The sequence below is a fragment of the Mustelus asterias genome, chromosome 1 (genome assembly GCF_964213995.1).
Source record: "Mustelus asterias chromosome 1, sMusAst1.hap1.1, whole genome shotgun sequence".
In the NCBI taxonomy this organism is placed as follows: Eukaryota; Metazoa; Chordata; class Chondrichthyes; order Carcharhiniformes; family Triakidae; genus Mustelus; species Mustelus asterias.
In genome coordinates, this window is record NC_135801.1 from 107,937,837 (window position 1) to 107,965,083 (window position 27,247).

Genomic DNA, 27,247 nt, shown 5'->3' on the forward strand with positions numbered 1-27,247 from the left:
TTCAGAGAAATTTCAAATTTACTGCCTAATGCAAGAACCAAATGATTATATATCTGAACCAAACTCAGATTTTCAGCAGTGCCTGAGTAAGAATCTGCTAAACTGCCTCAGTATTTGGAAAGAGATTCCCAGTCAGCTTCCTCACGTATTAAAACTATTAGCTTTAATTTGGAAGTACTGTCTTCTACCTTTATGTGCCAGCCTGATCATGAAGTTTTCAGTTATTACAGTAACCAATTGATCTTCATATACATTTTTGTAACAATATTGAGTGTTGATAATTTTGTCTGAATTAAAATGCCAATGAGCAGAATTGATCATCTGAACGCTAATCATGAAGATAGACATTATTCCATCTGAGAAAATGTGCTTCAATTAGTGTGTTCTAATTTTCTGTTAGATGTTTTATAACTATATATGCATAAATGCACCTTGTACCAAATACATGAATTATTTTACCTTCATAGATTTACCATTTTAATTAAATTACCTTATGCACAAGTTGAAGGATGATTTATGTGCATTGCAAAGTAACCTCACTGACCTTAAGGAGCTGATGCTCTGTTCCAGGTTGGGGCTGATCTGTGTACTGCAGCTTTGTAAACAGGCAGATAACACACGAGTCCTGTATATAAATATCAGTAACTGATTTTGGTGGATACTCGTAAACTGAGCTGGCAGTAGCCTGTTGATTTCAGCATCACCCCCCCTCCATTCCTTTATGCCCTTTTCCCATTCATTCAAAAAATATTCCTGTACTAATCATCATTCTACTTGAGTTGACAGAGAGGCGCAAGTCTGCTTTGAGAACTGTGTTGTGCTCCAATAGATATGTGATAGTGACTCAAGTTGATGTGTTGCCAAACTATTTTTCCCTTTCCTTCCTTGTGAGGAGGAACAAAATGTCTATCCTTCCTTTGGAATTTAGTCCACCTGTAATGAGAAATTAAAATTTGTAATGTTCTAGCTTCAAAAATGGTATTCCACACAAGATAATAGGAATGAAAAGCATTTATTGACTTTCATGGGAATTAAACATTCAAAAGTACCTATTATGATCATCAATTGCATACATAATAGTTACACATATGCTTGAGAGATTTAGAATGTAACACTGAAAAATTCATTGCATCATATGTTTTATGCTCTGGGGATTAGAATCATAGAATCTGTAACTGCAACACAATTCTGCACCCTATCCTTTTTCCTTATGTACTCCATGAATGGTATGTTTTGTCTGCAGAGCATGCAAAGAACGATACTTTTCAGTGTATCCCAATACATGTGACATAAATCATATCCCTACAGTGCAGAACAAGGCCATTCAGCCCATCGAGCCTGCACCAACTATAATCCCACCCAACACTATCCTGGTAACCCCATGTGTTTACCATGCTAGTCCCCCTGACACCAAGGGGCAATTTAACATGGCCAATTGACCTAACCAGCACATCTTTGGAGTGTGGGAGGAAACCAGAGCGCACAGATGAAACCCATGCAGACGTGAGAGTGTGCAAATTCCACACAAACAGTTACCCAAGGCCAGAATTGAACCCAGGTCACTGGTGCTGTGAGGCAGCAGTGCTGAGTACTGTGCTACAGTGCTGCCCACGGCTGGCTGGTCAATTTGAATTCTGAAGTATCTGTTGTAACACCCTCTATCTTTCAGTTAGTTACATGAAAATCAGCATGTTTTTAAGTATTTTTGAATTTAACTGGATTTTAGTTTAACAAGAATACCTTGACTCCCATTTTCTTTATGGTATGTGCATTTTCAATGCTAGAACAAGCAAAGATTTTAATTTTTTTTTTTTTTGCTGCCTTTGTTGAATTTATTAGCAAGTACTGTCTGACTGAAATCCCTTTTAATGGATGTTGATAACCCACTCAAAACCTAAATTTAATACAAAGGCTTTTAATTCTTCGTGATTGTTATGATCCTTGGTCAGACCCCTGGTCATGGGAGGAGATCACTTAGGGACCAATAATAATTTGTTTGAAGTAGAAAGAGTTTGAGATTCAAGACACTTACTAAGTGAATAAAGCCCCACGGTTCCATGAGTTAAACATAAATTCTAAAAGATGAAACAATTTACAATATCCATTTTATACTCTCATAGTCAAGCAATCACGAGGTGCGTGTGAATTAACAGGTAAAGTGGTCAGCTACAGCGCATTACACATGGATAAAAGTAAAATACTGCGGATGCTGGAATCTGCAACACAAACAGAAAATGCTGGAAAATCTCAGCTGGTCTGACAGCATTTGTGAAGAGAGAATCGAGTCACGATGGCTCTATTCTCTCTGCATGGATGCTGTCAGACCTGCTGGGATTTTCCAGCATTTTCTGTTTTTGGTACACCGCACTACACAATAGATGACCGAAGCAACCAAAGCAGATTCCATGAATTTCTCAAAATCCATCCAGATGTTTCTTCCGTTGTGAGCCAACCGGTCTCTCCAAAACTCATTTTACGAGGGTTTCCAATCTGGACCTTTTGAAGATTGCGCCGGGGAATCCTCTCCAAAGGTTGCTCCCAGTCGGACAGTTTCAACAATGATCCACCTAGGAAAATAAGATTGAAAGCCTTTCAGATTCCTTTCCTCTGGATCTCTGGGTACACTTGGGTTTCACCTTCCAAGCACAATTTTAGATCTTACAGCTCTTTCTTACTGCAGAGCCTATTTCTCTGCTCTTTCTAATTTAATGGGACTTATGTCTATGCCCTGGCTTTGCCCCTTACCTCGAATTTCTATTTGGAACCTCTCTCTGGTTTGGCACCTTCTCCCTGTTATCCTTCTCCCTTAGAGACATTCACCACAATGATGCTGTGTATTGGGTCTTCTGACCTGCCATTTCATGCAATTTTCTCTTCCCTTCTGCGCAGGTGCACAGGTTGGTGCCTGGCCTGAAGAATGTTTTTTGAAAAAAACAAACCACGAATGTGTGGCCAGTTTCTGGCTGGCACATGCGCGGGAGTCCCAGAGTTTGTCAAGAACCAGAGTTCCTGAGGTCCTAATGATGAGTTTGAATTCTAGCTTGTCTGATGGAACATGTTGACTGAAACAAAGTGCTGTACAACTGGATTATTTTGTTTTCATATTTTTAATGTTTAAAACCCAGTTTTGGATTGAATGTTAAATAATTAATAACATAGGATTTGGGTATGTTGGGTACTCTTAATTCGTTTTTGCATTTATTTACTGTTTAAATTATGTTTTTCAGGCATATTTTATCCTGGCTGGTTCATTAGTATCTGAAGGAGGTAGGAACACTGATTTGGGTTACTGCCATGATGTCCTCTCTCCATTTTCATCCATGGTGGTATTAATAAGATAAACCTGCCTTGTTTCTTTTTCTGTTCTTTTCAAAATAACTTTCCAAGCATGCATGTGTGCACACTCCTTTTGTGAAACTTGTAATTGATGTTTTATTTGGATTCTGCCAAACCATCCCTTAGTTCACTATTTAACTACATTTAATTACTACAATGTAGAAAGTTGCCCAGGTATGTCCTGTACAGACAAAGGAGGACAAATCCAACCAGGCCAATTACTGACCCATCTCTACTCTTGGTCATCGGTAAAGTGGTGGAAGGGGCCATCAACAGTGCAATCAAGCGGCACTTGCTTGGCAATGACCTGCTCTCTGATGCTAAGTTTGGGATCACTTAGCTCCTTAGTTCATTGGTAAACATGGGTAAAAGCTGAACTCTAGAGATGAGATTGACTGCTGTTGATTCCAAGGCAGCATTTGACTGAGTATGCTATCAAGGAGCCATGGCAAAGCTGGAATCTGGATGAAAACTCTCAGGTTGGAGTCATACTTAGCACAAAGGAAGATGGTTGTGGTTGTTGGAGGTCAATTATCTCTGTTACAGGATTTAACTGCAGGAGTTCCTCAAGATAGTGTGCTAGGTATAACTATCTTCATCTGCTTCGTCAATGACCTTCCATCATGTGGTCGGAAGTGATGTGTAATCATCACTGAACAATGTTCATCATTGTGATTCCTCAGATACTGAAGCAGCCCATGTCTGTATGCAGTAAGACCTGGACGATATCCAGGCTTGGGCTGACCAAGTGGCAAGTAACATCCCCACCACACAAGTTCCAGGCATTAACCATCTCCAACAAGAGAGAATCTAGCCATTGCCCCTTGACATTCAATGAAAGTATCCTGTCTAAATTTTCCCACCAGAGTTCCTGAGGTCCTAATATTAATTATTTAACATTCAATCCAAAACTGGGTTTTAAACATTAAACTTTACCATTGACCAGAAAAGGAACTGAACTACGCATATAAATATTGTTAATACAAGAACAGGTCAAAGGCTAGGAATTCTGCTGTAAGTCACTCACCTCCAGACTCCCCAAAGCCTGTCCACCACCTGGAAGGCACAAGTCAGGAGTGTGATGCAATATGTAATTTAAAAAAAAATTATTTATTAGTGTCACAAGTAGGCTTACATTAACACTGCAATGAAGTGTTATGAAAATTCCCTTGTTGTCACACTCCAGCACCTGTTCGGGTACACTGAGGGAGAATTTAGAATGGCCAATAGACGTAATTAGCACGTCTTTTAGATTGTGGGAGGAAATCGGAGCTTAGAATCATAAAGGTTTACAGCATGGAAACTGGCCCTTCGGCCCAACTTGTTCATGCCGCCCAGTTTTACCCGCCTATACTACTGCCTCTGGCAGCTCGTTCCAGACAGTCACCACACTGAGTGAAACAAATTGCCCCTCTGGACCCTTTTGTATCTCTCCCCCCTCACCTTAAACCTATGCCCTCTAGTTTTAGACTCCTCTATCTTTGGAAAAGATGTTGACTATCTACCTTATCTATGTACCTCATTATTTTATAGATCTCTATAAGATCACCCCTAAGCCTCCTATGCTCCAGGGGAAAAAGGTGTCAGTTTATCCAGCCTCTCCTGATAACTCAACCATCAAATCCTGATAACATCCTAGTAAATCTTTTCTGCACTCTATCTAGTTTAATAATATACTTTCTATAATAGGGTGACCAGAACTGTACACAATATTCCAAGTGTGGCCTTACCAATGCCTTGTACAACTTCAACAAGTCGTCCCAACTCCTGTATTCAATTGTACTGTTTACAATTTGACACCTTTCAGGACACAGCAGCCCGCTTGATTGGCACAACATCCACAAACCACTCCCTCTACCACTGGATAGAGGCAGCAGTGTGTATCATCCACAAGATGCACAGCAGGAATTCACCAAAGCTCCTTTGGCAGCATGACCACTACCATTTGGAAGGACAAGGGCACAAATGCGTGGGCGCAGCACCATCTGGATGTTCCCTTCCAACACCATCCTGACTTGGAAATGTATCACCATTCCTTCACTGTCATTGAGTCAAAATCTTGGAACTACCTCCTTCACGGCACTGCAGGTCTACCTGCACCTTGGACTGCAGCAGCTCATAAAAGACAATTAGGGATGGGCAATAAATGCTGGCCTAGCTTGCGAAGTATGCATCCCATGAATAAATAAAAAAGAAACATTTGATCTATTAGGAACAGAACTAATTTGTATCCAAATCTCACTTAACATGAAACCAAAAATCTTTACAAATTTAAAGCATCTCCTTTTTGTTCAGGTTGCCTTGAAAAACATTTTAAGCAGCCATAAGTCAAGATTTTTAAAAACTGGTCCAGTTGTTAATCTAAACTAGGAATATTTTGTAAACTTGGCCATTGAGCCTAAATATCCTGCTTATCTTCCTACTTTATAAATACAATTATTGACTATGCTCAATTTGTTTTAGTTTTCTCACCAGTGAGAACTCAATAGAATTGGATGAGAATTGAGTCGGCATGGTTAGTAAGTTTGCAGATGACACCAAGATTGGTGGCATAGTGCACAGTGAAGAAGGTTATCTGGGATTGCAACAGGATTTTGATGAATTGGGCCAGTGGGCTGACGAATGGCAGATGGAGTTTAATTTGGATAAATGTGAGGTGATGCCTTTTAGGAGGTCGGACCAGGGCAGGACTTACTCAGTTAATGGTAGGGCGTTGCGGAGAGTTACAGAACAAAGAGATCTAGGGGTACAGGTTCATACCTCCTTGACAGTGGAGTCACAGGTGGACAGAGTGGTGAAGAAGGCATTCAGCATGCTTGGTTTCATTGGTCAGGATGTGGAGATGCCGGCGTTGGACTGGGGTAAACACAGTAAGAAGTTTAACAACACCAGGTTAAAGTCCAACAGGTTTATTTGGTAGCAAAAGCCACACAAGCTTTCGGAGCTCTAAGCCCCTTCTTCAGGTGAGTGGGAATTCTGTTCACAAACAGAGCTTATAAAGACACAGACTCAATTTACATGAATAATGGTTGGTTCACAAACAGAGCTTATAAAGACACAGACTCAATTTACATGAATAATGGTTGGAATAATTGGTCAGAACATTGAATACAGGAGTTGGAATGTCTTGTTGAAGTTGTACAAGACATTGGTAAGGCCACACTTGGAATACTGTGTACAGTTCTGGTCACCCTATTATAGAAAGGATATTATTAAACTAGAAAGAGTGCAGAAAAGATTTACTGGGATGCTACCGAGCCTTGATGGATTGAGTTATAAGGAGAGGCTGGATAGACTGGGACTTTTTTCTCTGGAGTGTAAGAGGCTTCGGGGTGATCTTATAGAGGTCTAAAATAATGAGGGGCATAGATCAGCTGGATAGTCAACATCCTTTTCTCAAAGGTAGGGTAGTCTAAAACTAGAGGGCATAGGTTTGTGAGAGGGGAGAGATACAAAAGGGTCCAGAGGGGCAATTTTTTCTCACGGTGGTGAGTGTCTGGAATAAGCTGCCAGAGGTAGTAGTAGAGGCGGGTACAATTTTGTTTTTTAAAAAGCTTTTAAACAGTTACACGGGTAAGATTGATATAGAGGGTTATGGGCCAAACGCAGGCAATTGGGATTAGCTTAGGGGCATGGACAATTTGGGTTGAAGGGTCTGTTTCCATGCTGTAAACCTCTATGATTTGACTGTTTTATTCTTTTTCATCATCTTTTGGCTTAGTCTTTGAAATAAAGTTACTGTTTGCCTTTGAAATGGAGTGCTGTTTGCCTATCGTTTTGATTTTCACATAATGATAACATCTATAAACCTTTCCATGGATAAAGTTTTGTTGCTAACATAATTCTGTTGTAACCTCCTTACAGCAACACTTTTAGTGGCAGTAAATGAACTCCGAAAGAGTGCTCGAGCTAAAGGAATAACCTTCTATCAGTATGGTGAGCAAAGTTTTATTTAAAACAAAACTCCCAACTGCTCTGCAAGTATATGAAACATCATGTTAGCAGGATATGTGCAGGGCAGTTTTCCATAAAGCTGAGTTTGAATGGGTGTGGGAGGGAGAAATTAATGCACAGTTCATACTCTACTCAATATTGACACCGATTAAAATGAAAGCAAATCTTCCACATGTCATTCTTCTGGTTCCACGTGAGATCCTTCACATCTTTCAAATTTCCCAGCTGGACTTGTGCGGTAGATGAATATTTTAATGGATAGAAGAGGAAATACAAAAGGTCTAATAACAATAAACTGGAAATGACCTTTAGTTTCTTCATCTATGACTGTCCCTCAATCATAAGGTCAGAAATAGGAATGTTCATTGATGATTAAACAGTCTTCAGTATCGTTTGTGACTCCTGGGATAGTGAAGTAGCTTGTAGTTAAATACAACAAGACCTAGAGAACATTGAGGCTTGGGTTGATCGTTGGCAAGTAACATTTGTGCCACACAAGTGGCAGGCAATAGCCCCACTCCAAGAGAACCTAACATCTCCCCATGACATTCCATTACATTAGCATTGCAAGACTCCCCATATCCTGGGGATTACCATTGACCAGAAATTTCACTAGACCCTGTCATATAAATACTGTGGCTACAAGAGCAGGTCAGAGGTTGGAAATTCTGGGGTGAATAGCTCACTTTCTAACTCCCCAAAGTCTGCCCACCATCTACAGCGCACAAGTCAGGTAATCAAGGGCATTCTCTCTCAATTTCCTGGATGAATGGAGCTCCATCAGCACTCCAAGCTCAGTACTGTCCAGAGTAAAGCAGCCTGCTTGATCAGCACCCTCTTTTACTACCTTAAATGTTAATTCCCTCTACCACAGGTCCAGAGTGGAAACTGTGCACCATATACAAGATGGACTACAGCAAGTTGCCAGGCCTTGTTCAACAGCACATCCAAACCTATGACCTCTTACCTAGAAGGACAAGGGTAACAGCTGCATGGAATCACCATCACCTGCTAGTTCCCTTCCAAGTCATACAGCATCCTGACTTCACAATCACTGGGTTAAAATTCTGGAACTCCCTAACAGCACTATAGAACATAGAACAGTACAGCACAGGCCCTTCGGCCCACGATGTTGTGCCGAGCTTTATCTGAAACCAAGATCAAGCTATCCCACTCCCTATCATCCTGGTGTGCTCCATGTGCCTATCCAATGATCGCTTAAATGTTCCTAAAGTGTCTGACTCTATGAATGTGCCTACACCAGATGGAGTGCAAGTGAGTCAAGAAGGCGCCCCACCACCATCTTGAGGACATTTTTAGGGATGGACAACAAATGCAGGCATTGCCTGCAATGTTCTCATTCCTTGCACTTTTTAAAAAAATCAGCAGATTAAGATGCTCTTATTTTAGATCATATTTTGGGGAATTTTATTGATGATTCTTAGCTTTTTTCAAGGCCTTGACATGACTGAAATGTTATAATCACAATGCACTGCCTCAGCCAGTTTCATTGACATTCTAGGCACATTCTACTTCTCACATCAACAATCCACAGCACCTCCCTGCTCCCACTGTCTCCCACCCCATCCGAACTACTATGGGACTCAGGAGTGATAGTAGTTGGGGTGGGTTTTGTGATGGCGAAAACATGCAGTCAGAAACTTAATTTTTGACCCTAAAGCACCAGACAAATCTGATCATAGATAGCCAGTGATATGTGAATATATTCTCTTAAATTTGAATTTGGGGACGATATCAGAAAGAGTGAACAAGATATGAGGGATTTTTTTGCTGGGGATCAAAAAGTAAGGGCAAGGTTGAGCAAATTAAAAACTGCTGTCGAGTTGTGATAGATGAAGAAATGATTTATAAAGAGCAGTATTTGTAACACATTGTGAATTTCACACAGGTATTGATACTGTCATTGTAGATTGTGTATATCAATTATTTTCATTACTGTGTAAATATTAAAATGCACCTACCTTAATGCATGACCTTACAGACATTATGCGCTCAAGACATAAATACTATTTAATTTACATTTGTCATTTTACTTTGTCCATCTTTGCGGGTAAGGCAAAATAGTTACTGAAAGACCTGGATAATTTAGTGACATAAGCGGATTATTGTACAGGATTAAGACATTGCATATCATAAAACTGAGAGTAGCCTGTGACAAAATTATTTGACGAAATATAAAGTAAATGTGAAATTTTTTTGAACGCCACCTTTAATTCGTATTAATCCCCACAGTGTCTCTGTTAATAAGTCTGTTTAAAGTAACCCATTCATATAAGGGCTTGGAGTCGTTTTGGAAGTTCATGCTCTCAACATGTAGCCTCACCTGTCAGAAATGCACATCAGCAATTTGGATATGTGCCAATTGCTATTTTCTCTGTCAATTTTAGTGCAAATTCAAAGTTGTTCTTTTTATGTTTCGTGTGTAGTATAGCTATATTTGAGGATCATGAAGCCTGTACTAAGTACTACAACTCTAAATGGATTAACAAATTAGAATTGCATTAGGAAGAACCATCTTGTATCAAGAGAATAGTGAAGAGTATAGAAACATACAGAAACAGATTTGAAGATTGAATAGAGGAATCTAGGGAACAAGCATTGCTACAGATATAGAGCAATAAATTTTTTTGTGTTATCAAAGGGGGTAGCAAAGAACATATGGGAATTCTAGGCAAATGATGATGAAACAGAGGATAAGCATAAAATGTCACGGTATCAGTCTTTTTTATTCCTTCAGGTATTTACACGGCAAGACTCCCTGAGTAGCATGGATTGTATCTGAATATCCAAGTAGAATTAATAAATTTCTGTATAAATGAGATGGAAGATTCAGTCAAGGATAGATGGAATTTACAGAGGGTTAGGAAAGCCAAAGGAGGAGATTTGGGAGATATTGGTCATTATAAAGGAATCAATGAATACTGGGGACATTTTGGTAACTTGGAAATAGGCAATATGGTGTCCATTTTCAAAAAGGATGACAAAGATTCAAGCAATCACAGACCAATTAATTCTTCAATGTGGGGAAAAACAGAAGTTGTCTCTTTTTTTTCAGTAATAGTCATGTTGAAGCTTTTTGTCTTGCATTTATCAGGACACTTCACAAAAATACCAATGTAATGGGAAAAAAACAGTTTATACCATATGAGAAGAAAGTGTCTCTTCCACTGTTCACAACGGGCAAGGTACAACCAGCCAGTGCTTGCAAAACTCAAAACAGTGTCCAACATGAGATGTGATTCCACGATTGGACAGCATTTGCTGAATAATCTTGTGTTAAGAATTACATTGACAACCAATTTAAGATTGTCGGGCTCTCAGCGTGGCACATTTGCATCTTCTAGAAGCTACATATATTAGTGCACAGGGCCCTGTTCTTTTCAGGCGTAAAGAGCATGTACATGCATCGTGCCTGTTTTAGCTAAACAAAAGTGACTGCCATTCGCTGATGCATTCCTCAGAACAATGCCTTTACCAATTGGGATCAAGCTGCCTGGTTTAAATTTCAAACAATGCTTGGCAGAATGCACATCAACTGATGCATTATCATCTCAACGTTTTGTCCAACCTATGTCCACTTGTCAACCAATGAGCACATATTAAAGTCTAAATTGTTGATTTCTCCCTTGTATTGGTATTCTTGCGAAGTGTTCTGCTAAGTGCAAGACAAAGCGCTTGGATGTGTCTCTCTTTTTCAGGAATTGAATGGGTGAGGTCCTGCAAGCAGATTTTGGCGAGAAAGCAACAAGCAAGCAGGATGTAGTGATCTCTGGATTGCTCCCAGTCCACGTGATAATGAGTATAGAAATAGAAAAATGGAGCAGATGAATGTGCGGCTGTAGTGATGGTGCAGGAGTGGAAGGGCTTTAGATTCCTGTGGCTTGAACCTGGAATCTTGTGATTCAGTGTGCTATCAACTGAACCAAGGTTGACACGATGGTGTACTTATGCTTTTAAAAGGCATTTGAAAAGTGCCATATAGAGAAATATCCTGTGAAATGCACATCCAGTTCTCTGTGGGAACTCCCAGGCACATCTTGTGGACAACCACATATGCAGGATGTTTTGAGCTTAAGATATCAAAGCTGCAACAGAAGCCAACATCAGTACAGTGCATCTGTCAGGTTGGGGGTGGCATAGTGGTTAGCACTGCTGCCTCACAGCGTCAGGGACCCAGGTTCAATTCTAGCCTTGGGTGACTGTGTGTAGAGTTTGCACATTCTCCCGGTGTCTTCGTGGGTCTCCTCCAGTGCTTGGTTTTCCTCCGGTGCCCCAGTTTCCTCCCACAGTTAAAAGATGTGTGGGTTAAGTTGATTGACCATGGTAAATTGTCCCATAGTGTTGGGAATTAGCAAGGCAAATATATGCGGTAGGGCCTGCATGGGATTGTTGTTGGTGCAGGCTCGATAGGCCGAATGGCCTCCTTCTGCACTAGTGTTTCTATAACTCTACGAGGGTTTTATGGATAGCGCACTTCTGGACGAGGAGGGAATGCGTTACTGACAGGCTGTCGAAGTGGACCAGGCAGGTAGTGTAGGTGCGCCCTGAATGCATCTCGCTCACCAACTAGTATTCACTTTTGAATATTGATGAGAGTGCTTCCTCTAGGCAGTGCAACCATATCCAAGTCCACAGCACCATAGAAACATAGAAAAACTACAGCACAAAGTTGTGCTGAACATGTCCCTACCTTAGCGATTACTAGGCTTACCTATAACCCTCTATCTTACTAAGTTCCATGTACTTATCTAAAAGTCTCTTAAAAGACCCTATCGAATCGTCTCGGAGGGGAGTGTTGAACCGTTGGAGAAAATCTCCATTACAAAGGAGGAGGTGTTAGGTTTGTTAGAGAATATAAAGACTGACAAATCCCCAGGGCCTGATGGAATCTATCCAAGGCTGCTCAGGGAGACGAGAGGTGAAATCGTTGGGCCTCTGACGCAAATCTTTGTCTCGTCACTGGACACAGGTGAGGTCCCAGAGGATTGGAGGATAGCCAATGTGGTCCCGTTATTTAAGAAGGGTAGGAAGGATAACCCGGGTAATTATAGGCCGGTGAGCTTGACATCCGTGGTGGGGAAGTTGTTGGAGAAGGTTCTTAGAGATAGGATGTATGCGCATTTAGAAAGGAATAAACTCATTAACGATCGTCAGCATGGTTTTGTGAGAGGGAGGTCATGCCTCACTAACCTGGTGGTGTTTTTTGAAGAAGTGACCAAAATGGTTGACGAAGGAAGGGCCGTGGATGTTGTCTATATGGACTTTAGTAAAGCGTTTGACAAAGTCCCTCATGGTAGGCTAGTGAAAAAGGTTGGATCTCATGGGATAAAGGGGGAGGTGGCTAGATGGGTGGAGAACTGGCTTGGTCATAGAAGACAGAGGGTGGTAGTGGAAGGGTCTTTTTCCGGCTGGAGGCCTGTGACTAGTGGTGTACCGCAGGGCTCTGTATTGGGACCTCTGCTGTTTGTGATTTATATAAATGATCTGGAAGAAGGAGTAACTGGGGTGATCAGTAAGTTTGCGGACGACACAAAACTGGCAGGACTTGCAGATAGTGAGGAACATTGTCAGAGGCTACAGAAGGATATAGATAGGCTGGAAATTTGGGCAAGGAAATGGCAGATGGAGTTCAATCCTGATAAATGCGAAGTGATGCATTTTGGTGGGAATAATGTAGGGAGGAGCTACACGATAAATGGAAGAACCATAAAGGGTGTAGAGACGCAGAGGGACCTGGGTGTGCAAGTCCACAGATCTTTGAAGGTGACGTCACAGGTGGAGAAGGTGGTGAAGAAGGCATATGGCATGCTTGCCTTTATAGGACGGGGCATAGAGTATAAGAGTTGGGGTCTGATGTTGCAGATGTATAGAACGTTGGTTCGGCCGCATTTGGAATACTGCGTCCAGTTCTGGTCGCCACACTACCAGAAGGACGTGGAGGCTTTGGAGAGAGTACAGAGGAGGTTTACCAGGATGTTGCCTGGTATGGAGGGGCTTGGTTATGAGGAGAGATTGGGGAAACTGGGGTTGTTCTCCTTGGAAAGACGGAGGATGAGGGGAGACTTAATAGAGGTGTATAAAATTATGAAAGGCATAGATAGGGTGAACGGTGGGAAGCTTTTCCCCGGGTCGGTGGTGACGTTCACGAGGGGTCATAGGTTCAAGGTGAAGGGGGGGAGGTTTAACACAGATATCAGAAGGACATATTTCACACAGAGGGTCGTGGGGGCCTGGAATGTGTTGCCGGGCAAGGTGGTGGAGGCGGACACACTGGGAACGTTTAAGACTTATCTCGACAGCTATATGAACGGAGTGGGAATGGAGGGATACAAAAGAGTGGTCTAGTCTGGACCAGGGAGCGGCGCGGGCTAATTGTTCCTTGTTTCTCGTTTCAAGGCTTCATTCTATGATCATCTTGCTGGTGCCAGTACAGAGCAAGACTGCGGATAGTTGGGAACCTGTCTCGGGGGCAGGGAATTCATATGGTGTTCGTGGAAGTGGAAATGACTAGGGTTGGGAAGCATTTCCCGATCAGGGCCATTGTGATCTCCTGGACTCGTTTCGATCGCCTCAGGGGGTCGGAGAGGAATTTCCCAGATTTTTTTTCCCCATATTGGCCCTGGGGTTTTTCACTCTGGGTTTTCGCCTCTCCCTGGAGATCACATGGTCTGGAATGGGGGGGTGGGGGTGAGTTAATAGATTGTAATGAACAAAGCATCGTAGCTGTGAGGGACAGCTCGGTGGATAGGATATTGGTATGTAGATAGGCTGGAAAATTGGGCGGGGATCCTGGATTCAGGATTCAATCCTGGACCGGGGAGCGGCGCGGGCTTGGAGGGCCGAAGGGCCTGTTCCTGTGCTGTATTGTTCTTTGTTCTTTGAATCCGCCTCCACCACCGTTGCTGGCAGCCCATTCCACGCACCCACCACCCTTTGAGTGAAAAACTTACGCCTGACATCTCCTCTGTACCTACTCCCCAGCACCTTAAACCTGTGTCATCTTGTGGCAACCATTTCAGCCTGTGAAAAAGCCTTCCAATCCACCCAATCAATACCTCTCAACATCTTATACACCTCTATCAGGTCACCCCTCATCCTTCGTCTCTCCAAAGAGAAAAGGCCGAGCTCACTCAACCTATCCTCATAAGGCATGCTCCCCAACCCAGGCAACATACTTGTAAATCTCCTCTACACCCTTTCTATGGCTTCCACATCCTTCCTGTAATGAGGCGACCAGAACTGAGCACAGTACTCCAAGTGGGGTCTGACCAGGGTCCTATATAGCTGCAACATTATCTCACGACTCCTAAACTCAATTCCTCGATTGATGAAGGCCAGTACACCATACGCCTTCTTAACCACAGCCTCAACCTGCACAGCTGCTTTGAGCGTCCTATGAACTCGGACCCCAAGATCCTTCTGATCTTCCACTCTGCCAAGAGTCCTACCATTAATATTATATTCCGCCATTCTATTTGACCTGCCAAAATGAACCACCTCACACTTATCTGGGTTGAGCTCCATCTGCCAATTCTCCGCCCAGTCTTGCAACCTATCAATGTCTCGCTGCAACTTCTGACATCCCTCCACACTATCCACAACACCTCCAACCTTTGTGTCACCAGCAAACTTACCAACCCATCCCTCCACTTCCTCATCCAGGTCATTTATAAAAATCACGAAGAGTAAGATCTGGATGATAATGTGGTAAATTGGATCAGCAAATTTGCTGATGATACAAAGATTGGAGGTGTAGTGGACATTGAGGAAGGCTTTCAAAGCTTGCAGAGGGATTTGGACCAACTGGAAGAATGGGCTGAAAAATGGCAAATGGAATTTAACGCAGACAAGTGTGAGATATTGTACTTTGGAAGGACAAATCAAAGTAGAACGTACAGGGTAAATGGTAGAACTCTGAAGAGTGCAGTTGAACAGAGGGATCTAGGAATACAGGTACAGAATTCCCTAAAAGTGATGTCACAGGTGGATAGGGTTGTAAAGAGTGCCTTTGGTACATTGGCCTTTATAAATCGGAGTATCGAGTATAAAAGTTGGAATGTTATGGTAAGGTTATATAAGGCATTGGTGAGGTCAAATTTAGAGTATCGTGTACAGTTTTGGTCACCTAGTTACAGGAAGGATGTAAATAAGATTGATAGAGTGCAGAGAAGGTTCACAAGGATGTTGCCGGGACTTGAGAAGCTGAGTTACAGAGAGAGATTGAATAGGTTGGGACTTTATTCCTTGGAGCGCAGAAGAATGAGGGGAGATTTGATAGAGGTGTATAAGATTTTGATGGGTATAGATAGAGTGAATGCAAGCAGGCTTTTTCCACTGAGGTTAGGGGAGAAAAAAAACAGAGGGCATGGGTTAAGAGTGAAAGGAGAAAAGTTTAAAGGGAATATTAGGGGGGGGCTTCTTCACGCAGAGTGTGGTGGGAGTGTGGAATGAGCTGCCGGATAAAGTGGTAAATGCCGGATAAAGGGGTCACTTTTAACATTTAAGAAAAACTTGGACGGGTTCATGGATGGGAGGGGTGTGGAGGGATATGGTCCAAGTGCAGGTCAGTGGGACGAGGCAAAAGATGGTTTGGCACAGACAAGAAGGGCCAAAAGGACTGTTTCTGAGCTGTAATTTTCTATGGTTCTATGGTAAGGGTCCCAGAACAGATCCCTGGGGCACTCCACTGGTGACCGACCTCCATGCAGAATATGACCCATCTATAACCACTCTTTGCCTTCTGTGGGCAAGCCAGTTCTGGATCCACAAAGCAATGTCCCCTTGGATCCCATGCCCCCTCACTTTCTCAATAAGCCTTGCATGGGGCACCTTATCAAATGCCTTGCTGAAGTCCATATATACTACATCTACTGCTCTTCCTTCATCCATGTGTTTCGTCACATCCTCAAAAAATTCAATCAGGCTCGCAAGGCATGATCTGCCTTTGACAAAGCCATGCTGACAATCATATTATACCTCTCCAAATGTTCATAAATCCTGCCTGTCAGGATCTTCATCAACTTACCAACCACTGAGGTTAGACTCACTGGTCTATAATTTCCAGGGCTATCTCTACTCCCTTTCTTGAATAAAGGAACAACATCCGCAATCCTCTGGAACCTCTCCCGTCTCCACTGATGATGCAAAGATCATCGCCAGAGGCTCAGCAATCTCCTCCCTCGCCTCCCACAGTAGCCTGAGGTACATCTCATCCGGTCCCGGCGACTTATCTAACTTGATGCTTTTCAAAAGCTGCAACACATCCTCTTTCTTAATATCTACATGCTCAAGCTTTTCAGTCCGCTGCAAGTCTGCACTACAACCACCAAGATCCTTTCCCATAGTGAATACTGAAGTAAAGTATTCATTAAGTACCTCTGCTATTTCTTCCATACAAACTTTTCCACCGTCACACTTGATGGGTCCTATTCTTTCACGTCTTATCCTCTTGCTCTTCACATACTTGTAGAATGCCTTGGGGTTTTCCTTAATCCTGCCTGCCAAGGCCTTCTCATGACCCCTTCTGGCTCTCCTAATTTCCTTCTTAAGATCCTTCCTATTAGCCATATACTCTTCAAGATCTCTAACATTACCTAGCTCCCTGAACCTTTTGTAAGCTTTTCTTTTCTTCTTGACTAGATTCATTACAGCCTTTGTACACCACGGTTCCTGTAATCTACCATAACTTCCCTGTCTCATTGGAACGTTGCTATGCAGAACTCCAGACAAATATTCCCTGAAAATTTGCCACATTTCTTCCGTACATTTCCCTGAGAAAACCTCTTTCAAATTTAAGCCTCCAATTTCCTGCCTGATGGCCTCATAATTCCCCATACTCCAATTAAACATTTTTCTAACTTGTCTGATCCTACCTCTCTCCAATGCTATTGTAAAGGAGATAGAATTATGATCACTATCTCCAAAATGCTCTCCCACTGAGAGATCTGACACCTGACCAGGTTCATTTCCCAATACCAAATCAAGTACAGCCTCTCTTGTAGGCTTATCTACACACTGTGTCAAGAAACCCTCCTGAACACACCTAACAAACTCCTCCCCATCTACACCCCTTACTCTCGGGAGATTCCAATCAATATTTGGGAAATTAAAATCTCCCATCACGACAACTTATTATTACAAATTATTACACATGACTGGCACAGGTGTATAAAGGCACAGGAGGAAGACTGGGAAAGCAATAGTGATGGAGAATTCTATCATTAAAGGGACAGACATGAATCCCAGATGATATTTTGTCTTCCTGGTGGCAGGGTCAAGGGTGTTGCTGAGAAGCTGCAGAGTACACTTAAGGTGGGAGGGTGAACAGCCAGAAATTGTTGTCCATATGAGTAGCAACAACATAGAAATGTGGTCCTGCAGGCAGATTTCAGGGAGTTGGGAAATCAATCAGCAAGTAGGACCTCAGAGGTAGTATTCTCCAGATTACTCAGTCCACGTGCTAATGAGTATCGAAACCGGGTGATAGATGAGGGGTGTGGCTGGACAGATTATGCAGGAGAGAGGGCTTTAGAATCCTCAACTGAGATCTTTACAGGCCAGATGTGTTGCACCTGAACAGAGCTGGGACTAGTGGCAAAGGTTTAAACTAACTTGCTGGTAAGTGGGAAATAGGAGAGAGGACAAATGAGGTGCGCAAAAAATTGAGAAGGGTAATACTGGGGGAAGAAGTAGTAAGGCATTAGGTGAGTCAGAGTAAGATAAATGCAATAAGTCTAAATTAGATTTACTGAGCACAAATGTAAGAATAAGATTCATAAGTTTCAGGTGCAGATAGTTATATGAAAATACAAAATTTGTGCTAATAACAACTGGCTCAAAAAAGAGACCTGGATGCAAGGTATTCAGGAAAGAAAGGAGGCAAGTTATTGGTTGAAGAGGATATTCCACTGCTGGAGAAAAAGGATGTTTAAAGGTATCACAGACCAAATCTATTTGGTTAGAACTAAGAATTAATAAAGGTGTCATTGTCCTATTTGGTTGTATTTTCTAGGCCATCAACTACAGGCAAAGATGTAGATGAATAGAGGAAAGTGATCACAGTATCATGAGGTTTAAGTTAGCTATGGAAAAAGATAAGTACTGCAAAAATAATTAATTGGGGACAATCATCCAAAGCTCTACCACCTTGAAGGACAATGAAAGTAGACACAGGAGAACTTAAGTTGGTGTGTTCCCCCCCCCCCCCGCAAAAATCCTGGAACTCCTTAACAATACCATGGGTGTAGCTATACCAGATGAACTGCAGTGGTTCAAGAAGGCAGCCCATCATCTTCTCAATTTGAGAACGGCAACAAATGCTCACACCCCATTTAACAAAAAAAAATAGGGTGGTAATGACTTTGATCCAAGTAAATTTGAATCAAAGACTGGAGTTTTATTCAGGAATGTAAAGCACAGGAGTTGGGAATTTTTCCAACTCTTGTGATCCTTTCTCCACCTTGGAGGAATCCCCTCGCCCTTTTCTATGACGGGGAGGTAGACATGGCCTGGAAATAAACCTGCTACTTCTGGAGGGAGATGGTAAATCTGGCAGTGTAAAAAGCCTGTGTCCATTTAAGAACATAACATAAGAAATAGGAGCAGGAGTAGGCCATCTAGCCCCTCAAGTCTGCTCCGCCATTCAATAAGATCATGGCTGATCTGATAGTGGGTTCAGTTCCACTTACCCACCCGCTCTCCATAACCCTTAATTCCCTTAATGGTTAAAAATCTATCTATCTGTGACTTAAACACATTTAACGGGGTAGCCTCTACTGCTTCATTGGGCAGAGAATTCCAAAGATTCACTACCCTCTGGGAGAAGAAGTTCCTCCTCAACTCTGTTCTAAATTGACTCCCCTGTATTTTGAGGCTATGCCCCCTAGTTCTTGTTTCCATTGTAAGTGGAAATAACCTCACTGCTTCTACCCTGTCTAGCCCCTTCATTATCTTATATGTCTCTATAAGATCTCCCCTCAACCGTCTAAACTCCAATGAGTACAGGCCCAGTCTACTCAATCTCTCCTCATAAGCTAACCTCCTCATAAGCTAACCCCCTCATCTCCGGAATCAACCTGGTGAACCTTCTCTGTACCCCCTCCAAAGCTAATATATTCTTTCTTAAATAAGGGGACCAAAATTGTACACAGTACTCTAGGTGCGGCCTCACCAGTACCCTGTACAGTTGCAGTATGACCTCCCTGTTTTTATACTCCATCCCTCTCACGATAAAGGCCAACATTCGATTTGCCGCCTTGATTACCTGCTACACCTGCAAGCTGAGTTTTTGTGATTCATGTACAAGGACCACCAGGTCCCTCTGCACAGTAGCATGTTGTAATTTTTCACCGTTTAAATAGAAGTCCATTTTACTATTATTCCTTCCAAAGTGGATAACCTCACACTTACCAACGTTATACTCCATCTGCCAGATCCTTGCCCACTCACTGAGCCTATTGAAATCTCTCTGCAGACTGTGTCCTCCACGCAATTTGCTTTCCCACTCATCTTTGTGTCATCCGCAAACTTTGTTACCCTACACTTGGTCCCCTCCTCCAGATCGTCTATGTATATGGTAAATAGTTGAGGCCCCAGCACCGATCCCTGCGGCACACCACGTCACTGATTGCCAACCGGAAAAGCACCCATTTATTCCGACTCTCTGCTTTCTGTTAGATAGCCAATCCTCAGTCCATGCTAACACTTTACCCCCAACTCAGTGTACCTTTATCTTATGCAGCAACCTTTTGTGAGGCAACTTATCAAATGCCTTCTGGAAATCTAAATACACCACATCCACCGGTTCCCCTCTGTCAACCGCACTCGTTATATCCTCAAATAATTCCAGTAAAGTAGTCAAACATGACTTTCCCTTCATGAATCCATGCTGTGTCTGTTTGATTGAACCATCCTTTTCCAGGTGTCCTGCTATTTCTTCCTTAATGATAGATTCCAGCATTTTCACAACTACGGATGTTAAGCTAACCGGCCTGTAGTTACCTGCCTTTTGTCTACCTCCTTTTTTTCTACCTCCTTTTTTAAACAGTGGCGTTACATTAGCTGTTTTCCAATCAGCTGGCACCTCCCCAGAGTCCAGTGAATTTTGATAAATTACAACTAATGCATTTGCTATTACTTCTGCCGTTTCTTTTAGTACCCTGGGATGCATTCCATCCGGACCAGGGGACTTGTCTACCTTTAGTCCCATTGGCCTACCCAGCACTACCTCTTTAGTAATAGTGATCGTTTTAAGGTCCTCACCCCCTACAGTCAATGTTGACCCAATTGTAATCATGAATATTAATTCCTCTCGCCTCACCTCGCCCGCAACCATCCATCCTCCATTCCCACAATTGCGGTATCCACTATGTACAGAACCAATGAGCCATTGGCAAGTCCTTGAAAGGCTCCTGAAACTGACAACATAAACATACTGAAAATCTATAAACACATCTCTTAAAATCTCAGTGTCAGCCACACCCTGCCATTCATAGTATCAATTACAAAAAGTGCTAATTCTCTTCACTCCCCTTAATCTTGTGTAAATAAATACAAACACTGAAACATATCTTCAAAGGTCAATTTATTACAAGATTTCAATCAAGCAAAGTTAGCATCCGAGAATCATAGAATCCATACAGTGCAGAAGGAGGTCATTTGGCCCATCGAGCCTGCACCGATGACAATCCCATCCAGGCCCAAATCCTGTTAAGACATGTATTTACTCTGCTAATCCCCTGACACTATGGGTCATTTTGGCATGGCCACTCAACCTAACCCACACATCTTTCGAGTGTGGGAGGAAAGCGGAGCACCTGGAGGAAACCCATGCAAACACTGAGAGAACGTGCAAACTCCACACAGACGCTCGAGGCCAGAATTGAACCCAAGTCCCTGGTACTGTGAGGCAGCATTGCTAACCACTGTGCCAGCGAACCTTGTGTAAGCTATGTCAACATTGTCTATAGGGCTGATTCCATTTTCCATGGCATTCAGCCAAGCATTCATATTAACGCAAAACGAAAAAGCAGATGTTTAGCCCTCTGCTCAATCTGCTTTTCTTGACATGGTTGTCAGATGGTCTCCTAAAATGAATGCTCAACCAAATTCGATTATCAAAGACTCTAACACTAATGAGTCTTGCAGTACTAGATTGGGGAAAAGTTCCTACCTTCCTCCATGTTGTTGGAGGTTGAGGTTTATGGTGTGGAAATGTTTGGTTTTGGGAGCGCAGAACAGTTGAAGGAAAGGTTCTCCCATTGGGGATATTGGAATGGTTTGCCCAGGATTGTGGTCTATGGATTTGTAAGTACTGAGAGGGACCTTCAAAACTGGAAGTCAGAATGAAGTCTTGAGGAATATTTGCTTTTGTGTGGGGGTGGGCATTAGAATCTGTCAGTGTTTGGATATGGCTGTATTGAGTGCAATAGGAACTAATTAGTCATGTGGGAAAATGACCCAATTACGTGCTTATGTGAAATTAGTGCATAGCTAATGAACAATTGGGCTCCACCCCTTGGCCACGCTTCCACCATTGAACCTCGCAGTTAACCTGTCGGCATATTTTTTTAAATTTCAATTCTTGGGATGTGGGTATCATTAGCCCTTTGAAAGTGGAAATTTGCCCAGTTGTTAGGCACTTCAGAGAACAGTTACTGTATTGGTGTTGAACTGGAGGAACCTCTATGCCGTATCGGGCAACATTGGCAGCTTTCCTTCCTTAAAGGATCAGATGGGTTTCAATGGCAGTTTAATAGCTAAATGGTCACTTTTACTGATGCAGGCTATTAATTTCAACTGAATTCAAATTTCCAAACTGCCATGGTGGAATTTGAACTTGCATCTTCTGGTTCATTAGTCCAGACCTCTGGCTTACTATTTCGATGGTAACCACTATAACATATGGCCTTTGCATCCACAGAAACTTGAGCACCGCTATTTTCCTCTCTTGTCAACCAGTTCTGGCTTTTGTATTTGCATTGTAAAACATTTTAAGTGTAAATGTGTTGCTTCTTAAAAGTAATGAATAGAAAGTTGGCAACAGACTGCAATTTCCAAATATGCATTCCTACCATCCAACAGGAGCACAAAGCGTTATTAGTGATTTTACCAAGTATAGTGTTTAATCAAAATTAATTTCCATAATATATATTGTGCAGTTCTAGTTTCCATATAACCAAAAGGATGCAGAGGCACAGAAAAAAAGTGGTGGGGGGGGGATGAGGGAGAGATTTACAAGAATGATGCTGGAACTAAGGTTCTATAACCACACCAGGACGTGTTAACTTGTGGCTCCTAATTCTAGAAAAGAAAGGCTGAGATGTGACTTGATAGAGGTATTGAAAATTATGAAAACTTAATGGTGTATGCAAAGATGTTTGAATGGTGGAGAGTCTAAAACTAGGTGTTACAAGTTTAAGATAATCATGAAGAAATTCAATAAAGAATTCAGTTGAAACTTCTCAACTCGAGTCTTTGGAATGGAACAAATCAAGGCAACCACACAGCTAGATGAGGCAAATAGAGCAGATGCATTTAACAGGATGCCAAATTTTTACAGATTAAGTGGCTTGTTGATTACTTTCCCAGCCAGGAACCATTCCTTTCAGTTTGAAACTGATGAACAGCTGCACACAGTCCAGCTCTGCTAGTAAAATAAAGTACCTAGATTCAGTAAAACAGCTTCGAAATTCCACCTTGTGCATGATTTTCTGTAAACTAATATTTGGAAATATTTCTGATCAAATAGGATAGTGACTTTGCACCTGTTTTTTTGCAAGACATTTTATAGCTTGTGAAGTATTTTTGAAATGTAATGGCTGCTGTACTGTAGAAAACATGGCAGACAATTTGCACAAGCAAGGCACCACACAGCACAGTGATGATCAGATAAACTGATGGTAGTTTGAATAACTTTTGGTCAGGACACTAGGGAGAGCTCCCACACTTTGCATCAAAGTAACACTTCTTACATCCACCTAGTGCAGCACTCTCAGTAAAGAAAGATTTGCATTTATATAGCACTTTTCATGGCCAGTGGACATCTCAAGCTTTACAGCCATTGAAGCACTTTTTGAAGTAGTCATTGTGTAGGAAGTACAGCAGTCAATGAGTGCACAGCAAACTGCTTTCAAACAGCATTGTGATGATCAGCAGATAATCTGTTTTTTATGACATTAATTGAAGAAGAAACATTAGCCAAGAGACTGGGGATAACTTCCCTGGTCTTCAAAATGATGTCACCTGAGAAGGCAGATGGATCCTCAATTTTAACATCACATCCAAAAGGTGACACTTCTAATGATGCTGCACTGCCTCAATACTGTACCGGGCTGGTGGCCTTGAATTTTGTGCTCAAGCCTGCAGAGCAGCTTGTGTCCAGACCTAATGATTTAGGGCAAGAATGCTACAAACTGAGCAACAGTGGCACGCAAATAAGCACTTCAAAACAATACTGAAATATCCCCATAGACTTTGCGCTCCAGTCTTTTGGCACTTGAACCCACCAATTTTACTCCGATATGAAAGTGCTACCACTGGACCACTGTTTTGTAATGTTATATGATGTAATTTGCATACCTCCTGGAACTACTGCATGATACTCGCTGTCTATTATTTTCATATTTACTAGTGTACTCAGGGTATCCCATGAATGCAATTGTCTTATTCTAAAATAAAGTCTCTCCATGTTTTAGCTGATAACTTACTCATTGAGCCTCCAGACCATTAACGTGCAACCCTATTTGTTTCCTAGTGGTGCATGGTCACGATCCAACCACTAATGTTGTTCTGTTGGAAGATGCAGCTGCTGTATTAGGAGTGGTGTTAGCAGCTGGTTGTATGGGGCTAACGTCTCTTACTGGTAAGACAATTTTAAAATAAACACTTGATGACCAATTCATTTATCTCTCATTGATCTGTTATGTATTGCATATGACTTGTTTTATATGCATGTGAAAAAGATATGCTACACATGGGAGCTATGTTAAATACTTTGGAGAGATCAATATTAATTACATTAGCACTTAACCATACAGTTGTATGTTAAAATATACTTTTAAGATCCATGTCTATATTCTCAAAGGAAGTAACAAACGGGTAACATTTGTTAGGTAAGATTGTGTTGGTTCCCCAATGTTCTCTTTCAAAGCTGCCTGTTGGGTTCTGCCCATTTTGATAACGAATATGTGTCCCATTTTGCTAACAGGGATTCATCCATTCCTTTTATTTGAACTTTTTCATCACCCATATTGGTAATTTGTTTAGCAGTTCTATAACCAAATTGAGTTGCCCTAATTTGCCAGTTTAATTTAATTTTCCCTTCACCTTAAACATATCCATTGTCCTTGAATTTTTTTACCTAATAAAACTTTTCTGAATCGAATTTTCCTGAAATATTTAAAGACTTACAAATCAACTGCTAGCTATACACAAACAATTTAATTCCGAAGCCTCAAACATTGAACGGATGCTTTTAATGACCTTTTTGTCAAATTTATATGGTGTTTTTTAAGGCAGTAAAACATCCCTAAAGGCTTCGTATGATTTTTACCAAGTCTAACATTGAGTCACATGAGATGTTAGAGAATAGAAAACTTGGTCAAAAAAGTAGATTTTGAAGAATGCCCTAAAGGAAGGTAGAAGGACTGTATGACAAGAGAGAGGTTGGGGCCTCAGCAGCCGCCTGTTAAATTAGAAAAATGTGAGGAATCAATGTGTAAATTACTGTATCTTTAATTTTAATTCTACGGAAGTGTTTCTGTTGATTCAGTATATTTTCAGATGTGCTACCTTTAAAAGTTGAAATGAAACAAAATAACCTTATGCTTCAGTTTACATGACTGTTTACATTTCATTGTGAAGTTGTACCAAACCTATTTTTAAAAAATTGACATTCTTATCCTGCTGTTCTATACAACTTATTAAATGATGCAGCAGTAGCTTATTTATGTTTCTTTGGTAACACTTCTGATTTATACCTCTAGTGACCAGGGCCTTCCCACTGGAAGCATGAAGTCTGTTGTCCATTTAGTGATCTGGAAAAATATAAAAATTGATAGATGATAAATCAAGATTTTTTAAAATTTTGAAGTAAAGGCTATCCTGGTGATGAATAATGAGGGTAGAATATTAAGTTCTTGAGACAATGTTATTTTTCATAGCCTGATCTTGTGCTTTAATTGCCTATGATGAACTAAATATTTGTAAATCGTAAAACATTACTTTTTCAAAGTATAGCTAATTTATGAACCAGTATCTGTATCTTTGTGGGGGAAAAAAAAACACGTTGCAAATCTGAAATTTAAGAAAAAGAAAATTCTGGAAATACTCAGCAGTTAGGTAGCATCTATGGACTTGAAAGCCATTTTCGGGTGATAATGACTGCTCCCATTTTTTGGACAACAGCTGTTGCTATTGCTTTTGCTGATGTCATTCATACCCAGCTCCTTTAGACCTATCTTTGTTTCTTTGCTTTGCCATATGCCTATGTTCCTTTTGTCAACAGACCCTTTTTGTTCCTGCATCTGTATTTGCTTAAAACCTGTCACATCTCTAACCTCCTTCAATTCTGATGAAAGACCATCAATTATGAAACATTCTGTTTCTTTCTCCACAGATGCTGCCTGATCTGCAGAGTATTTCTAGAATTTTGTTTTCATTTCTTTTTAATGTTGGTACTTCACAGTTTTCATTTGCCCCATGTTTTATACATATACAAGCAACTTCACGCAGCCTATTTCTCTTCCAATCCTAATCAGCAAATACAGAAAATGGACAACATATGTTTATTGATTTGCTTTTAAAAAGTTGCCAAAATATACAATTGAAATGTTTACACATATGCATTGTTTGTGTTTTGGTGCTGATACTTTTGAGCAGCTTAAGCAGTTACTCACATTGTGTGTCTTTCTTTACTCAGGTAATCCTTATTATGACAGCATTGGCTCCCTTGGTGTTGGAACACTGCTGGGTGTAGTTTCAACGTTCTTGATTTACACAAATACCGAGGCTCTAATTGGGAGGTCTATTGAGCCAGAGAATGTACAAAGTCTCACTGAACTTTTGGAAAATGACCCTTCAGTAAGGTAACTGGGTGGGTTACTCTGCTATCTATATGGAAGGCCTAAATGGCTGCTTAAAAAATATATATCTTGAAGTCAAGAGAGCAGGAGGCAGAGGATGATGGTCAGAGGTTTTTTTTGTGACTGGAAGCATACGCCCAGTGGTTTACTGCAGGATCTGTCTTGGGTCCCTTGCTGTTTGTTGTGTACATTAATGATCTAGACGTGAAACTAGGTGGTATGATCAGTAAGTTTGCAGGTGACAGAAATTGGTGATATGGAGATTTATCCACCTATTAAGCCTGCTAAAACTGCTAATACCTCCTAATGCTAATTTGTTCAACTCGATCAGAGTAACCCTCCCTGATGTTTATATCTACATTATCCTGCTTCAAAATGAGCACTGATGCAAAAACCTTGATCAGGTCACTCCTCAGACTTCTCTGCTCTAATGAAAACAACCCCAGCCTAAGCAGTCTCACTTCATAGCTGAAATACCATGGCAGCATCCTGGTGAATCTCCTCTGCACCCTCTCTGGTGCAATCACATCCTTTCTGAAATGTGGCGACCAGAAATGCACACAGTAGTCAAGCTATGGCCTAATGAGCATTTTGCAGAACTCTATCATACTTTCCCTGCTCTCATGTTCCATGCCTCTGCTAATAAATGCAAGTATCCCATATGCTGCCTTAACCATCTTATCTACCTGTCCAGCCTTCAGGGATCTATGGACATGCTCTAGGTCCCTCTGGTCCTCTGTACTTCCTAGCATCCTACTGTTTATTGTGTATTCCATTGCCTTGTTAGTCTTCCCAAAATGCATCACCTCACGCTTTTTAGGGTTAAATTCCATTTGCTACTGTTCTACCCATCT

General features: G+C 41.5%; 1 protein-coding gene across 2 annotated transcripts in view; it reads left to right on the plus strand.

The window, feature by feature from the left end:
• slc30a9 (solute carrier family 30 member 9) overlaps positions 1 to 27,247 on the plus strand; it is a 100,589-nt gene that overhangs the window by 56,976 nt on the left and 16,366 nt on the right. For both annotated transcript variants that reach the window (XM_078216833.1, XM_078216842.1), the window contains exons 13-16: positions 3,228 to 3,267; positions 7,201 to 7,272; positions 24,065 to 24,172; positions 26,231 to 26,396. In XM_078216833.1, coding sequence (XP_078072959.1) covers positions 3,228 to 3,267; positions 7,201 to 7,272; positions 24,065 to 24,172; positions 26,231 to 26,396 — 386 coding nt within the window. The remainder of the gene's footprint in view (positions 1 to 3,227; positions 3,268 to 7,200; positions 7,273 to 24,064; positions 24,173 to 26,230; positions 26,397 to 27,247) is intronic.